Source organism: Electrona antarctica, assembly GCF_951216825.1.
Source record: "Electrona antarctica genome assembly, chromosome: 17".
Classification (NCBI taxonomy): Eukaryota; Metazoa; Chordata; class Actinopteri; order Myctophiformes; family Myctophidae; genus Electrona; species Electrona antarctica.
Genome location: NC_136798.1, coordinates 36,647,534 through 36,663,999, shown reverse-complemented (window position 1 = coordinate 36,663,999; position 16,466 = coordinate 36,647,534). Strand labels below are relative to the sequence as shown.

The following is a 16,466-nucleotide window of genomic DNA, read 5'->3' as shown; positions in this document are numbered from 1 at the left end:
ACAATAATGTAAAACTAAAGCCAAATTAAATGTCATATGTTCCACGGCTTATTCCATGCAAGTACAAATACCTTACGTGCACATGCGTGTGTGTGTGTGCAGGTGCGCGCAACTGCGCATTAACGTATGTGAGAGGGGAAGAGCGGAAGGTACGTTTTTTTTGGTATATTTGCTTGAACACAAATGCAATACACTACTCTGTGCTGACAACCCGATGCTTGAAATTGACCTTCCACAAGTGGGTCCACAAGTTACAGACTCACAGTCACACAGGCAGACGCAACGACGCAGTCTACCATTCATTGTCAATGGAAGCCAGCGACGTGAAGCTACAAAGCAAATCTGACGCTTGTAGCTGCTGCAAAAGCAGCAACAGCTACGCTGTGTGGCTTTGCGTCGTTACGTCTGCCCGTGTGAACGCAGCATGAGGGACCGTGCGGTTCCTAACTATCAATAATTTAGCTGGAGACGCCCTGGTCTGGAACCCTCCTCAAGTCAGGGGTATGCATGGGGGTGAAATCAGCCCTCAAATGCTTCTGACATACATACTAGGGGTGCATCCAGCAAGCCCAACCCAGTAGTCACTTTGAGTGGCACCGCACAAAGCCACGGGTGAACGTAGGTACTACGTATGTCAGACATTATTAAACCTACCCCAAACCCTAACCTCAGTCCTAAAGCCAGAACCACAATGGTAGGGACTCCTTGGGACAAAAGCGTTTTAAGGTCAACCACACAAAACCGTTTTAAGGTCAACCACACCAATGCAACTCACTACTTGGTTGACCTTAAAACGAGCCCTTACCGGTGTGGTTTGGACATACTGTACCGGCCATGTACAGTATGTCTTCCCTCCCCATATTTCTGACAGAAGCCGTCGAGGGCTGATTTCGACCACTCTGCTGAGGTGTCCCCGGGCCGGTCGGAGGCCACATAGAGAAGCCACCGGGCCGGTCGGAGGCCACATAGAGAAGCCACCGGGCCGGTCGGAGGCCACATAGAGAAGCCACCGGGCCGGTCGGAGGCCACATAGAGAAGCCACACTGCTGAGGTGTCCCCAGGCCGGTCGGAGGCCACATGGAGAAGCCACCGGGCCGGTCGGAGGCCACATGGAGAAACCACCGGGCCGGTCGGAGGCCACATGGAGAAGCCACCGGGCCGGTCGGAGGCCACATGGAGAAACCACCGGGCCGGTCGGAGGCCACATGGAGAAGCCACCGGGCCGGTCGGAGGCCACATGGAGAAGCCACCGGGCCGGTCGGAGGCCACATGGAGAAACCACCGGGCCGGTCGGAGGCCACATGTAGAAACCTCCGGGCCGGTCGGAGGCCACATGTAGAAACCACCGGGCCGGTCGGAGGCCACATAGAGAAACCACCGGGCCGGTCGGAGGCCACATGGAGAAACCACCGGGCCGGTCGGAGGCCACATGGAGAAACCACGGGCCGGTCGGAGGCCACATGGAGAAGCCACTTACTGTCGTACTCCTGCAGCAGCTCCACGGCGGTGAGCAGCACGGCGCGGTGCTGCGGGTCTTTGATGTTCAGCTCGTCCAGGTCCTCCTCCTCCAGCAGCTTGAAGGTGTCCAGGTCCTCGTAGCCGTTGAACAGGAAGGTGGGCATGTGCTCCTGCAATGACGGGCGGACACAAACCAGAGCATTAGACCCAGTGAGCTCCCAAACTGGTTTTGAGGGGCGCCAGCCCCTCCGATACACAGGTTTAGCGTTTGTCTTTATAGTTCAACGTTTGTTTCGTAAACGCATTGACAATGAAGGGAAAATGTACGTCATAATGTGTCATTTACGTCATATCGTCTCTTTGTTGTTAATGGCGTTTAATGTTTGTGTTGGCACCATTTGTTTTACATCACCATTACATCACCTAATCAACATGAGTTAGACTTTAATATATTAGCGCCCCTCACTTCACACAGGTGTGATTTTTTCATTTTTTTTGGTGGGGGGGGGGGGGGAGGGATCTCTGTGTGGAACCTGCATTTCCAAGGAGCGGATTAAAAAAAATGCCTCTGGTGATACACCCGCCCCATATTTGCATACAGGTTCCCGATTGGTCCCTCACTACTTCGGAGGGAGTGAAATCCACCCAGCGGTGCCAGACCAATGGCAAATTGCAATACCCCGGGCCCTTACATCACCCTCTGGCAATGGGCCTGTGGAGAAAAGCGGTGTGCTTGGATTTTTGTTACCAGGCAGAGTAAGAAGCACAGTAGTGTACACAGTGTAATGTAACAGAATACAGGCTATAGAAACACAGAGGTGGGGTATTTACAGAACACCTACATCTGTTCTTCATTTACCATCCATACCATGTATGTTCTTTACATCGACAACGAACCACATCTAAATATGTACTGGGTGAAAACTTAAGAGCTTATAAAATGGCCAAAAACTTAATGAACCACATTTAAATATCTATTTTGTGAAGAAAAATGGCAAGAACCTGTTAACTTTGTAACACTACAAGTCATTAAAGGACTGGGTGTCAGTAGCAGGATGGACCATTAACATCTGTTTTCTTTTTTTAAATGTACTCGGTAAGCTGATCTCTGGGCCACCATCCCAAGCTATTCTTGCTGTGACCAAAAGAGCAAATAGAACTTGAAGGACAAGCGTGGCAACATCAATGGTGGGAAAGGAGATGACTTAACCCTCTTGTGGCCAAGCCTAATTAACAGTGGATTGATTCTTCAGCCAGCATTTTTCAAATGTTTAATTTGTCTTTTTAATGCCAATAGAAAAATCCGCGATATACACACTATATCTCATTCTGACGGGGCAAGACCATAGTATTGGGACAATCAGTCCTGATGGTGGCGGTAACGTCACCATTTTGCCGATTCTGACCAAAAGGAGCGAGTGAACGATGACCACATCCGGTTAGGATCAAAATATCCGGCAGTAGCTTTGCTAGTGTGCCACAATGAAAGATGTCCGGAATGCTAAGCTATCATCGTAATTTTCATAACTAAGTCAAATTAAGCTCTAATCAAGCCCAAAACATCGCATTTTACGCAGCGATGCATGCGCGATCACGCGCGTGCGCGATCGACCGTGCACACGCGGATTTTCGGCCGGTTTTAGGAAGATTACATCGGCCGTTAGCCAAATTAGCTAAAAAATGCTAAATTTTGCGACAATAAGCTCCCGATTATTGGGAATCAATCGATTACGTCAATTACGTCAGTGGCCATAAGGGATTTATTGATTTCATTACGTCAATTACGTCACTGGCCATGCCGCCACCGCACACTCACACACACACACACACAGTCACACACACACAGTCAAGTCATTCAGCCCACAGCGCTTCGGCTAAGTAGTCATTGTACACGCCTAAAGAAGAAAAGAAAATCAGACTCAAAATATCTAACTAGATGACACTATCGTTCACTATCATCATCAGTGTGAATTGGTTTTTCCCCTCAGAATAGACACTATAACGCGTTCTTCTGGAACCTTGGAGAAGGAACACACAGACAGCGTGTCACCAGCGAGACAGACCGTCAATTACACAACGGCACAGTGTACGCTGTGGAGCAGCACCGTGCGTTCTACTGCTCTCTTTCTGGTTAGCATAATGAAGGGGCCAAACAAAAGGACCACCGGCTAACACAAACACACAGGCAGTGGTGGGGGAAAAGCACTCCAATGTAGTAAAAGTATCAATACTGCAATGTAGATATACTCCATTACAAGTAGAAGTATGTATGTATCCTGTATTCAAAACGTACCCAAGTAAAAGTACAAAAGTATCGGCATCAAAATGTACTTAAAGTACTAAAAGTAAAGGTGCTCATATTGCAGAATGTCCCATTTCACAAGTTTAAAATGTGTAAAAGAAATCTTTTGAAAATCTCCAAAGTAACTAGTAAGTTTTCAAATAAATGTAGTGGAGTAAAAGTAAAATGTTTGCCTCTGAGATGCAGAGGAGTAGAAGTAAAAGTATTGGAAATTGTTAAGACTCAAGTAAAGTACAAATACCTCAGAATTGTACTTAGGTACAGTACTTAAGTAAATGTACTTAGTTACTTTACACCACTGCAAACAAAGGACCACCGGCTAACACAAACAACGTCTCTTCCACAGCATCGTTCGCCCTCCGGCCAACACGGCGTCCAAACACGCTACGAAACCAGCGACGGCCAAAAGATCCGAAGCATGCAGAGGTTTACAAAGGCGGACACAAAGGGTGTGTGTGGTCATAATTGCAGACAGCGGCATGTCAAGGACATCCCACGAAGAGGGAGACGAGTGCATGGAAATCCTTCTCGGTATTCCAAAATTTACAGCTGTTAGTATGAGTAGACAAAAGGAACCAAGATGGAATAGTTATACCAATTAATAGAATAATTCACGTGCTGTTGCCTCGGCTTTATACCCCAACCGTGTGATTTATGACAATCATACTTATGTTGGTATGTTGTTTGTTGACGAAATTAGCCGTCATGCAAGCTTACGCAGTATTTTTTAAATGGCAGGTAATAGAGGGTATGCGCATGCTTAAAGTGAATGGCACATCGCGTGGGAAAGCAACATGCAAATGTGAGTTTAATGTTGTTTAATGCAATCAGATAGGACTTTTCTGTATGGATGCATGGGTTGTCAAGGCCAGAAAGTAGTTTTTTGCCACTCAGTAGGCATTCCTGCATAACTTCCGGGTTTGATGATGATGTCACGTGCATACCCTCTATACGCGGATAATTCAATCAATCAATTAAAATTAAATTGGCGTGCTCCACGGAATGGCAAAGCATGTTTAGTCTAGCCCTCCCACTCCTAGACTCTGGCGGTGACTGTGATGAAGGAGAATGCTTTGATGCACATCTAAACTTCCACTCTGCTTGTGGTCTCGGACCTTCTAATAAAGACTCTAGGACAGGGGTGGGCAACTTTGACGATGGAGAGGGCCACTATATTTCCACACTCACTCCAGAGGGCCATATATTAGTCGTAGCAAAAATAGCCGATCTACAAGCTCAAAACGTGTCGCGCTGCGACACGTTTTGAGCTTGTAGATCGGCTATTTTTGCTATATTCGAATTGAAATCAAATGCCTTTAATTATACGAGTGTTGAAGCATTGAGCTACTAATTTAGACTGAAGTAATTAAAGCATGTTGTGGAATTGTAAACAGCTGAAACCAATATTATATCAGTATTCTGCCATTAACCTGAGGGCCGCATTAAGTGAAGGTGGGGGCCGCATGTGGCCCCCGGGCCGCCAGTTGCCCACCACTGCTCTAGGACGTCACCGGTGATGTAACATCAATACCTGGCCGTGGCGCTGCTCTGTCCTCGACTGGTGGCAGAGCCTCTAGGTCTTTAATCTCAGCGCTCAGAGATAAAACAGGACTGGCTTGTCGTGTGGGAGGAAATGTTATGAAGTGCACGGCTACATGTAGGTTTAATTGAAAGACACGGCGACTTGTCACGATCTGGGTGTGCGAATGTGGGTGATAATGTTTATGCGTGATGTCAAACATCGTATGTTTTGCGACCAGAGCGTGTGCTGGCCCCGGGATCACGTGTTGTAACTTTATGTATCTACGTACAACATAACAAGTTTGCTTTAGCCCATCTACTTGTCAAAAGGGTAATCTGCCACAGAATTCAGAGACAACCACTAGAGATTATTCTAAAATTCTGCTGGCATGTGGCTCAGGAGGTAATCTTGGCCATCTGGGAGTGGAACCGGTCCCCCGGGTACGATATCCCCTCCAGGTTTAGTAGTGTTGAAGTGTCCTTGAGTAAGACACTGATCCCCAACCACTCCCAGGTGCTGAATAGTATCCACTTCTCCTAATAGTTCGGATGGGTAAATGTAGAGGACAAGTTCCAGATACAGTATGTGCAAAATACCCCAACAACAACACCCCACCATCCTCTCCTCTAGCAGCGTGCAACAAGCATTTAGGGATTTACTATATGCATCATTTCTGGTTGTTCACCGACCTTGAGATTGATGCGTTCCAGCAGGTCCTCCACGGAGGTGGGCTTGGGTTGTCTGCCCTTCCTCCTCCTCCTCACGGGCCTCTTGGGCTTCTCCTCCTCGTCGCTCAGCACGTCCACATAGATGAACTTGAAGGTGCCCACCTTGTTGTTGAGCAGTCCCATCCACGTCCCCATGGGTGGCTTGCTGATGATGTCGATCACATCGCCACGCTGCAGGACCAAGGAGATGTGAGCAGGACAAAAGACAAGACCGATTGCTACTCAAGAAGACTTCCTGCTTGGCACGAGGTATAGAGAAGTGTCAACGGAGAAACTTAATAAGAAACACGGTTGTTTCCTTAGAAATGCCATTGAGCACTTGTCGTCGGCGGCAGGTCGGGGCAAGTCTCAGACATGAAAATGTTTGCGCTCAAGAGTATATACACCGTGGGCCCTATCTTTCACCACCCCTTATCCCTTATACCTAAACTTATTTGCCATTTTTTTACTATTTTGAAAAACATTTTAAAATAGTTCAACTAGCCGATCTACATCGACACGTTGTGAGCTTGTAGAACGGCAATTTGAACTATTTTAAAACGTTGTTCAAAATTGTAAAAAATGGCAAATAGGTTTAGGGATAAGGGGTGGCGCAACATTTAAGGCTGTGTGTACAGTAAATACACATACAGTCACAGTATCTATACTGTATGAATGTGGAGCTGTAAAATACAACGTTTAGGTGCGCTCAAAGAAACCCTTCCACGGAGAAGTCAAACATATTCTTTTATTCTTTACCATCCATACTCCACACGGTAACATACTTTAGACATGTCTGGGGAGCAGATGAGGGGAGGAAACATCTTTAAGTTATCAATGCCAGTAGTTCTGTGGATGTGACCGAGTGAGTGTATAGACGTGTACAACCGTTACTTGTACAGTTTGTGGTAAAAAGATAAAACAAACTGTTTTAGCTGTACAGTTTTGTAGCAAACGCTTGTCAATATTGAGAAATAATTACAAAAAAAAGCACATGAGAATATTGGCACAATAATATTGAGAACGCGTATGAGGAGGACCCATACATCCTTTACTTGTACAGTTTGTGGTAAAAGCTTTGCTCAAACTTTATTTTTTCCTTGCTACAAAAAATAAATAAAATCCCTGGGGAGATCGGTCTGGCACTCCTCGGTTTGAATTACATTTCGCTCACCCCAGAGTTGTGGGTGACCAATCAGAGCCCACTATTTAAAGTGAGACTTTTTTTTTTTTTGCTGTGATGTTGGAATCTGTTTGAAATAAATCTTCACACAGTGACATCAGTCTGACCATGCCAGGGGGCTACAATAAAGCTGAAATGGTCAAGAGGTGCACGCACATCCGAAAATTCCAACGGGTGCAGGATCCAAAAAAAAGACTGAGAAAGGAGAGAGGAGATCCGCACAAACGTTGTATTTCTTTGTCCGCTCTGTCTTCAATAAATTACTTTGGGAGCTTTTAAAACGGTGTGCGCATCTCCTCGCTACAATAAAGCTGCCTCTGCTTCTGATTGTGACGGGTGGTGTTGATGAAGCGAGCTTACCTTCAGCTTGAGGGAGTCGGAGTCGTAGGGGCTGGGGGTGAAGTCGGTGTGGACGCGGGCACGGCCACAGAACGGACCCCTGTAGGCTGGCTCCTCATCGTCACCGTCCTCAGACTTCACACTCTCCCTGTTGCTGGCCGACGAGTCTGTGGTGCTGACCGTCTGACCGCCTACACACGCACACACACTTTACTTGAGTATTTCCAATTTTCAATCATTTTACTTCCACTACATCTCGGATCCAAATATCCAAATATCAATCAGTTGAAAACTTTGGGTACTGGTTATTTTGATCATAATTACAAAACACTTCAGCACAATTTCGGCCATTTGAAAGTAGCCGATCTACAAGCTCACAATGTGTCGCGATGCGACGCAACACAGTATTTCTTCATGGCAGTATTGATACTTTTACTTAAGTAAAACATTTGAGTACTTTTTCCCCCACCACTGTTTGAATCCACCATTTACTCTCCCTGGACTCATCAAATGTGACTAAATTTGACTGAGGGACTGCCATTGGATTTTTTTGGATTTTCGTTTTTTCATGGCATATGAAAGCAGGGAATCATAGCTTCAAATTGACATATTGGTTGTTCAGTTTGACCCACCAGTTTTGGAGATATGGTTTATAGAGTAATGTCTTGCAGAAAACAGCGAGTTGAGAAAACAGGCTTGAAAGGTTCACTTCTGTGTTCTCTAACATTACATCTAGCTACATGTTTAAGCATTTATTTCATATTTACATGTCGATTTCAGCTCTGACACTTATTTCAGACATGCTCTAGTATGTGAAGAGTCTGCCTGTGCTATCAACTCATTTTGAGGAAAAAAAAAAAGAAAAAAGGTTTTTCTCCTCTGGTGAAAAGCTGTAATTTGCGCGATGGCAGTCTCTCAGTCAAATCTGGTCACAAATGGTCTCGTCGAAGCAATGAACATGGACGACTGAAAAAGGTTCAATTAATTGCCCTTCTATGCACACTAGTGCACCAATTGAAAATGTAGGAGTCAAATGACCGACCATTTAGCGCCAGTCGTTTGTGGTTATTGGGGCTGAGATGAAATATGAGGGCAGCAAGTGGATAATTCATCATAGTCTCCAGGATGAGAGGAGGCTGTAATCACGGCACTAGTTGGAATGAGAGACCAGTCTTTGCATCTAATCATTACTTTATGTCTGTCTGTCTCTCTGTCTGTCTGTCTGTCTGTGAGAAGGTGTAAGTGTGCGACTGTGCGCTCGCGTGCGTGTGTGTGTGTGACACGTGTGTGTGTGTGTGTGTGTGTGTGTCTCAGCAGCCTTATCAGTTAAGCAGGCTACATTTTCACAGACTTTACCCTGAACTCGTATTATTACACAGCGTGACTTTGTACAAGCTTCAGTGAGTTCTAATGACATTCTGACAACTTGGTAGACCAGAAAAGTAGTGATCACACTGAAACAGGCCCTGTTGGTGACTAGACGTTAATTATCACGGGGAATTGCACGTGTCTTTGTGATAATAACGTGGAGCCGTATTCACATTTGGAATTCATGTCATTTTACTACCACTTGAACCAGTGTTGATTTCGTCGACGAATACTATGACGAATATTTTTTCGTCGACTACCTTTTTTCACTAACGAAAACTAAATGGAAAACTAAGCTATGATGACTAAAACTAAATATATTGAAAATGTTGTCAACAAATTAAAAAAAAACTAAAATGTTAGGAAGGGACTGAAAATAGCCAATGTACAAGATCTTGTAGATCGGCTATTTTCAGCATGTCATTACGAGGGCATCAAGGCCCGCCAAAATACATTTTAGTCGACTAAATCAACTGTGGATTTAGTCGACTAAAATCTTATGATATTTAGTGGGAAAAAGGGAGGAGGCTAGTAAAGGCCTATTCATACTCAACGAAGTAAATAGTGGTTAAGTCACACATCCATGGAAAATGTGAGCAAAATAGAAGGTGATTGCTTGCATGTTGTGAGAGCTCCATCTAGTGTTCCACCATGTGTACTGTCAACATCAGGCTCCCCAAAACAGGGCTTGTGTCACCATTTTTTTCCTGAAAATATATTAACCACATAAGCCCGATACGTGATTGAAGAGAGTCCCTCAGGGCTCTATGCCAGTGTATTTTCTGTTTTTTTTTTGTTTTTTTAGACTAAATCAACTGTAGTTTTACGGTACATTATATTTAATCAACTAAAACTAAAAAAAAATCAGATGACTGAAAGGTGACAAAAACTAAATGGAACTTTATTCATAAAGACCATGACTGAAACTCAAAATCTAAAAGTTGCTGTCAAAAATCAACAGTGTCATGACTGTCATCACTTACTCATGGAACTCTGTCCACTGAGCGAGCTCCTCAGGCTCTCCACGGACCCCCCGGCCTTGAGCTTGGGTTTCTCCAGGGAGTCGGTGTCTGGCTGGGGAGACTGAGGGGAACCAGGAGCAGCATCTGGGCTGGACTGGAAGGCAGGAAGGAGAGGGCGAGAGGGAGACACCAGAGGGACATTGAAGAGGAGGAGGAACATGGGGGAGTAATGCAGGAGATTTGGAGGGGGGGGGGGGGGGGATAAGGGGAAAAGGAAGAGAGAAATGTAGAATTCATTAGCCCGCTCAAAAGCCCATCATCACTCAGGAAAACAATTTTTAGTTCACATAACGGCAAAATTTCAATGAACCACTAGGTGTCACTGTGGCTTACAAAATAATCAGCACATTATGGCATGGCAGTTAATGTTTTGTTTTGCTCTGGCAGTGAGACTCGAGACGAGACGGGAAGCCAAATGCCAAGAAAAGAGGCCAATGCAGTCATGGAGACGCATTTACTGTATACTGTAGTGTACACACTACATGTGTTTGTGCAGCAGACACACAGGATAACACAGGGACAGAGACAAACGGACAGCGCAAGAACACTCAAGTCTCAAAATCAAGTCTCCCTTTCTTAAGAGATTGCCCAGGGGAGGCTTGCATCACTCCATGATCTCAGAATCCAACACACACTCCACCCTGCACACCATGAGCCCAGGGAGAGACCAGTCTAAAGTGAGGACAGCTGAGTGTGTGTGTGTGTGTGTGTGTGTGTGTGTGTGTGTGTGTGTGTGTGTGTGTGTGTGTGTGTGTGTGTGTGTGTGTGTGTGTGTGTGTGTCAACATTTTGCGAAACATCTGTACGCGTGTGTCCACACTTGCGTTTAAGTGCTCCATGTTTACTCTGTAGCTAACACAAATACACTCCCACCCACTCACAGGCTGAGAGCCCGTGGACTGAACAGAAGACGTGGCATCCAGTGAGAAACATCCTGTGAAATGTTTGGAGTCTCAACAACAGCTCTAATGTCTGCTACATTCTGCATGTGGCTCGCTGCTGTGAAAAGTGGGGGAAATGGAATGCAACTGCTGCATAGACGTTCAGTTCAACAAACCAACGGCGAAACATTATTTACCTGCTCGGACAAGGAGCTGCTGTATTTCTTCGACATGCGTTTCCGCATGGTCTCCTTGACCGACTTGACCTTCTTGCCCAGCGAGATACGAGACGTGGCGGGGGACTTGACCACCTCTCTGTATATGGCCTCCTGCTCTTTATTCTGACAGGGGGGTAACAGGGGGGGGGTAAAATAAAGTTCGGGAGAGGGGAAGAAAGATGACATGACAACAGAGGGGATGGAACACAATGACGAGAGTTAAAGGGACACTTAGAACACTTTCCTGGGGGTCTTTATGTGTGTAATATGTGGTTTTAGATATTTTAGATTTTAGCAGTGAGCCCAGTGTCTCTGATGGCATGGACACTGGGCTCACTTACTTCCTGGACTACAATTTCCATAATGCTTTGGTGCACTGCTCCTCCTTGTGGATAGGGGTAGGGCTGTCTTACTGAGACAACATGTAGTCCAGGACGTAAGTGAGCCCAGTGTCCATGACACCAGAGACACTGGGCTCACTGCTAAAAGCCGAGTTCTTAAGCCGTATTTCAAATATAGAGTTAGCTAGTCGATCTGCAAGCTCACAATCACGTCAGATGCATCATTTTCAAACATCATCATCATACCCGGAAGTTCTGGCCTTGACAGTCCATACATCCAAACAGAAAAGTCCTATCTGGTTGTATTAAACAACATTAACAACATTTGCCATACACTTTGCCATTATGCATGGGCATACCCTCTATAATAATTAATAACTATCAGACTATAGATTTTAACTTAACAAAATGTCTTTGCTTCAACAAAAGACACTTTTACTGCACCGTTAAAACATTTGAAAAGATTCACCTGTAATAACATACCCAAAACAGGGACAGGTCAAAAGTTCCAAGAGGAAAATGGAAATTCTGTGTAAGCTTAGAGTACAGTACTTACGTTGGGCTCCGAGCCTGCGTTGACCACATGCAGCGAGCGGTTGGACAGGTCGAATCCTCCGAAACTGCACGTCCTCTGGAGGGGTCAAAAGACAAATCAAGGGGGTCAGCCTCAGAAGCAACCGAGCCAAATTAAACGACATCAATTCAAACGGCCACACACCCAGCGAGAAGTCAGCTTTACAATGATTCATGCTTGGCACAACACCGTTTGATTAATGTACATGAGCATATGGGTCTGCATGGGTAAACTATATATGGGTGACACCATCTCGTTAATTATGGAATTTGTGGACAAGCAACAGACATGATGTAACATGAAAAGAGTTATATGAGGTTGCCTTTTAAGTTTGTGAGTTGCTGTGCAGTCGCAGACAAATTAGCTTGAGTTATCGACCAAGGAGGAGTGTGTTAATTTAACTCTGAGAAGTGTACGAATGGATCCACATATGGACCTGTATGGGTCCATATGGGTCCATTCGTACACTTAAGAGTCACAAATAGGTCAGCGTCCATTGGTGATTTTACAGAGTATGCAGTCAATGTTTAAACTAGGCAGTGAGTCATGTTATTTTTTTTTACTTGGCGATCCCTTGTGAACATGGTGAAGGTAGTTAAATGAAGTCACTTGATGTGGCCGAGCGAATATTTTCAATTATGTGTTTTATGAGTGAACATACGTTGAATATGCCAAGCGTCGATGTTTCCCCTGTGGTTAATTAAGAGCAATACGTAATTGGGTTTAGTACAGAGACACACACACATCGTATAGGTCCGAGTGACTTTACAGTGCGTGTGTAATGCCCGTTGTAGCCAGTTCATTTACGATATATAGTGAAATAACATTGTGTTCTAAAGAAAATTGTAAGAGCTGTGCGTTGTCATCCGCTTGTCATAGGTATTTTCAGACATGAGTGTGTTGTTATTTGGGAAGCAAGGAACATTAGTGAGAGCCAACATATATAATACTCATGTTGGCTCATTTGGAGGTCAAGTACAAAGAAAATAATTAAGACAGTGGTAGAACTGCATGGTGGTGTGGCGGGGGAGGGAGAGGGAGCGGATCAAGGTTCTTATTGCAGGCTTTGACCTCTGGCAATCTGGCAAGCTTCCTCGGCTGAATAATTGTTTCCCACAAATAGCCTAGGACATATTTCAACACATCCAGATGAGCACATACAGATCTGCCCCAAAGCACACGGTTTCACAATGGGACACAGTCACTGACACAACCACTCAATGTCCACCCCCCAAAATACCCCAAATAGCAGATCCACATTAACCTCATGAGAGCTCATGACGATCTTCTATGTTCGCTATTTTTTGAAAATAGGGCTTTCGGGTTCAAAAGCCATCTGCAGACCCAATAAATCTACTCAACGGAGCTTCCAAACATCCCCATTCCAAGTTCTTCCACGTGATACGTTTTGGCGTTGAGAGAACCGTTATAATGGAATGCGTCATAATAGACGTCGTCCAAACAAACGGCTGCACATCCACATGGCGTCTTCCCAGTAAACTGCAGTTTGGAGTAGACAGCCACCCCCAAAATCTAAACGGCTTCCAAGATGATGGTGATGCTCAATGAAATGACCATGCAGCCAGAAATGTGTGTCCTCCAACGAAAAGTGTAAGGAAAGTTAAAAAAAAAAAAGGAAAAAAAGAGAGAGAGAAAAAAATATATAATACACACCATATATCACATTTTGCAACCACAGAGGCATGTTCCAAAGAGAATAGAAAAGCAACAACGGAATGGGGTGGATTCAAAAATCGATGAGTGACGACGTCCGGAGATTTCACCAGCACAGGGTTGGACTCGGGTCTCCTCAGCGCTGCAGAATAGCTCTCCTGTATCGCCACGCCTGCTAACTGGTGTCACTAGTATAAACTAATATAGATACAGCACAAGCTGGGACAGCTTACTAAATAACAATACGCTTAAGATAAGAGATGTCATGAAGCCATTAACTCTATTTTCCCTGCATATATGCCCACTTCTCTGTGTGCATCTGTAGTTTCATTTCTCTGTATATCTTTATATTCATCAGACACTGCAACGTAGCAATACAGCTAAGTACTTACTTACTTACAATACAGCTCAGTGATTGAGGACACAGGTTTACAGTTCATTCAAAACCCGAGGAGGCTACACTATGTGTTTGTGGAGCACAGAGGAAATGCGAGAGTGAGAGCTTGTACCACATCCCCCATTATTCCTGCGGGGAAGGGTGTGTGTGTGTGTGTGTGTGTGTTTGTGTGTACGATACATGAGTGTGTTTGAAGGAGGTGACATTTATAAAAACTCTGCGGCGGCTTACTTAACTCCCAAAGTGGGACACTATTATAGTCCATCGCCATTTCATATCATCCTAAAATAAAAAAATAAAAGGGTCCAATGCCACAGGCCCTCGTTTAAAGGTCCTAAGAGAGGACATTATGAGGAAGTCATTTAGTATGCTCTGTGAGAAAGAGGTTGGCTCTTGAAATGGACTATGGAATCTTTTTTTAATGCCTATGGTTCTTATCTCATTAGTGTGAAAAGACTCCGTTTTCTTTTGTATCTACGCAGACGATGCTGAAATGAGAAAGAGGTTGAGTTTGACCTTTCCTGTCCCTCTGCGGTAGGCCACAATGCACCGCCGCCTCGCCTTACTAGTTCCGTGAGCTATTCTGCAACTCTGAAGTCCACCGAGCCCTCCTGCTCACACGAGGTGAACCCCCAAGGGCTTGAACTCACAGACTTCTGCTGGATGCGCAACAGCACGCGCTTGGTGCAGCGGTCCACGCTAGCCGCCCACTTCCTGTCCGCTTCTCGGTCCTCCTCCAGCAGACAGCGGCGCTCGGTGCGGCTCAGGGTGACCGGGCGGACCAGCTGTGCCCAGTTGAGGTGGCCGTACAGACTCCGCTCCACCACATAGGTGATGTTCAGCTCGCTGACCGCGGTGCGACCGCGCAGCCTGCTGCGAGAGGGGAACGCCCAGCCCCCTCCCCCGCCTCCGAACATCTTCGATTTGGCCACGTCGCAGCGGGCGGGGGACGACGGCGTGACGACAGACAGGGGGGAGGCGGGGGCTTTGGTGTTGCGCGAGCGCTGGTACAGCAGGTGCTTGGTGGAGTACGCGTAGTTGGGGTCGGGCTTCCGGTGCGTCCAGCCGCCGTGGTGCCGGCCGGCCGGCTGGTGTTTGGGGCTGCCCTGGTGGGGGCCGTCGTCCAGCGAGACCAGGAGGCGGGACTGGCCGTGGGGTTTGGGACGGGGTTTGGTTAGGCCGTAGAAGGCGTAGAGGCTCTCGTTGGTACTTACCCCGTGGGAGATGGAGCTCAGGGCCTTCCGCATCTCGCCGTCGGTCGTGGAGTGCGACAGCTTCCCCTCGTCGTCCAGTCCGCAGCTCTCAAGCTCCGAGATGGAGGAGCCGCTGCCGCCCAGGCCCGCGACGACGGAGCTCCCGATGCCGCCCCCGGGGGAGGAGGAGCACGCGGGGTTCCTCTTGGGGGGCCGGATGAGGCCGTGGGTGCTGGAGGACTTACTGAAAGTCTTCACCAACTTGTGTCCCGACCAGGTGTCCAGGCTGCTGGAGGACGGGGAGGTGGTCAGGCTGTCCGTGTCCCCGTCCGCAGACAGCTGGTCCTGCGCGAGGGAGGGCAGCGAGGACAGCGAGGCGTCCTGCGCCAGAGGGGGCTTCTTCAGGACCCCCGTGTACAGAGCCGCGTTGTCCTCACAGGTGGGGGACGCCTCCAGACTCAGAGAATCTACAAGAAGAAACGATATACGGCAATCTGTGACTCTTGATGGTGGAACGACATGGTATTAATAGAAAACAAAGTGCAATCATGTGATTTGTTTACCAAAATTGTGTGATATAAATGTGTCGGCATACAACTATTGTGAATTATACAATATTTGTATGATGAGTGATGACACGTGATGACATGTTTTAGGCTTTTACAGAATATCTTTTTACAAGAAATATTTTGTGCGTGATTCTGCTATAATGTGAATATTATTAATACCCATATGTTCAAACCAATTAAGTAACATTTGTTAAATATGCATGTATGATAATATATTTCGGACAGGTTTCTTACCTTCGGAACCACGTTTCTTGCCTTCCTCCACCTTGATGAGTTTCTTCCTGACACGGCGGGTGGAGTTGACCAACTTGTGGAGCCGCTTGAATTTCACCGATTCCTCGGAATGTTCGTCGTCCGACTGTTCCCGAGACTAGTGGAAGAGGGTAAAGAGAGGATAAATTAACTACTGAACCATGACACAACTTTCCTAGGATGCTGCAAGTGATCAATTTGGTTCCTTAAAATGTATTTGTTAAATTTAAGTTATAGTTCTATATTATTCTGAAATCAAACATAGCTACAGTATAGTGTTTTGTTCAGTTGCAGGGGTCTCCCCGTCTCCCCAGATCTTTAATAAATATAAAATGCATTTCTTGGTGGGATACCACAGCACTAATCGGGAGAGAGCATTCCACAAAGATCATTATCGGCTTCAGGTTTATAGCGTTCCAGTTCCAACTTTGTCTGCTCATTCATCACTGAAATTTGTATCCCTTGGT

General features: G+C 46.0%; 1 protein-coding gene across 7 annotated transcripts in view; it reads right to left on the bottom strand.

Moving 5' to 3' along the window:
* Positions 1-16,466, bottom strand: part of sash1a (SAM and SH3 domain containing 1a) — a 274,948-nt gene that overhangs the window by 14,521 nt on the left and 243,961 nt on the right. For 5 of the 7 annotated variants that reach the window (XM_079526965.1, XM_079526964.1, XM_079526966.1 and 2 more), the window contains 8 exons: positions 15,982-16,117; positions 14,636-15,645; positions 11,897-11,971; positions 10,979-11,122; positions 9,863-9,995; positions 7,533-7,702; positions 5,972-6,181; positions 1,478-1,628 (listed from right to left, as the gene is read on the bottom strand). In XM_079526965.1, coding sequence (XP_079383091.1) covers positions 1,478-1,628; positions 5,972-6,181; positions 7,533-7,702; positions 9,863-9,995; positions 10,979-11,122; positions 11,897-11,971; positions 14,636-15,645; positions 15,982-16,117 — 2,029 coding nt within the window. The remainder of the gene's footprint in view (positions 1-1,477; positions 1,629-5,971; positions 6,182-7,532; positions 7,703-9,862; positions 9,996-10,978; positions 11,123-11,896; positions 11,972-14,635; positions 15,646-15,981; positions 16,118-16,466) is intronic. The other 2 variants (XM_079526968.1, XM_079526970.1) reach the window with 1 other exon arrangement.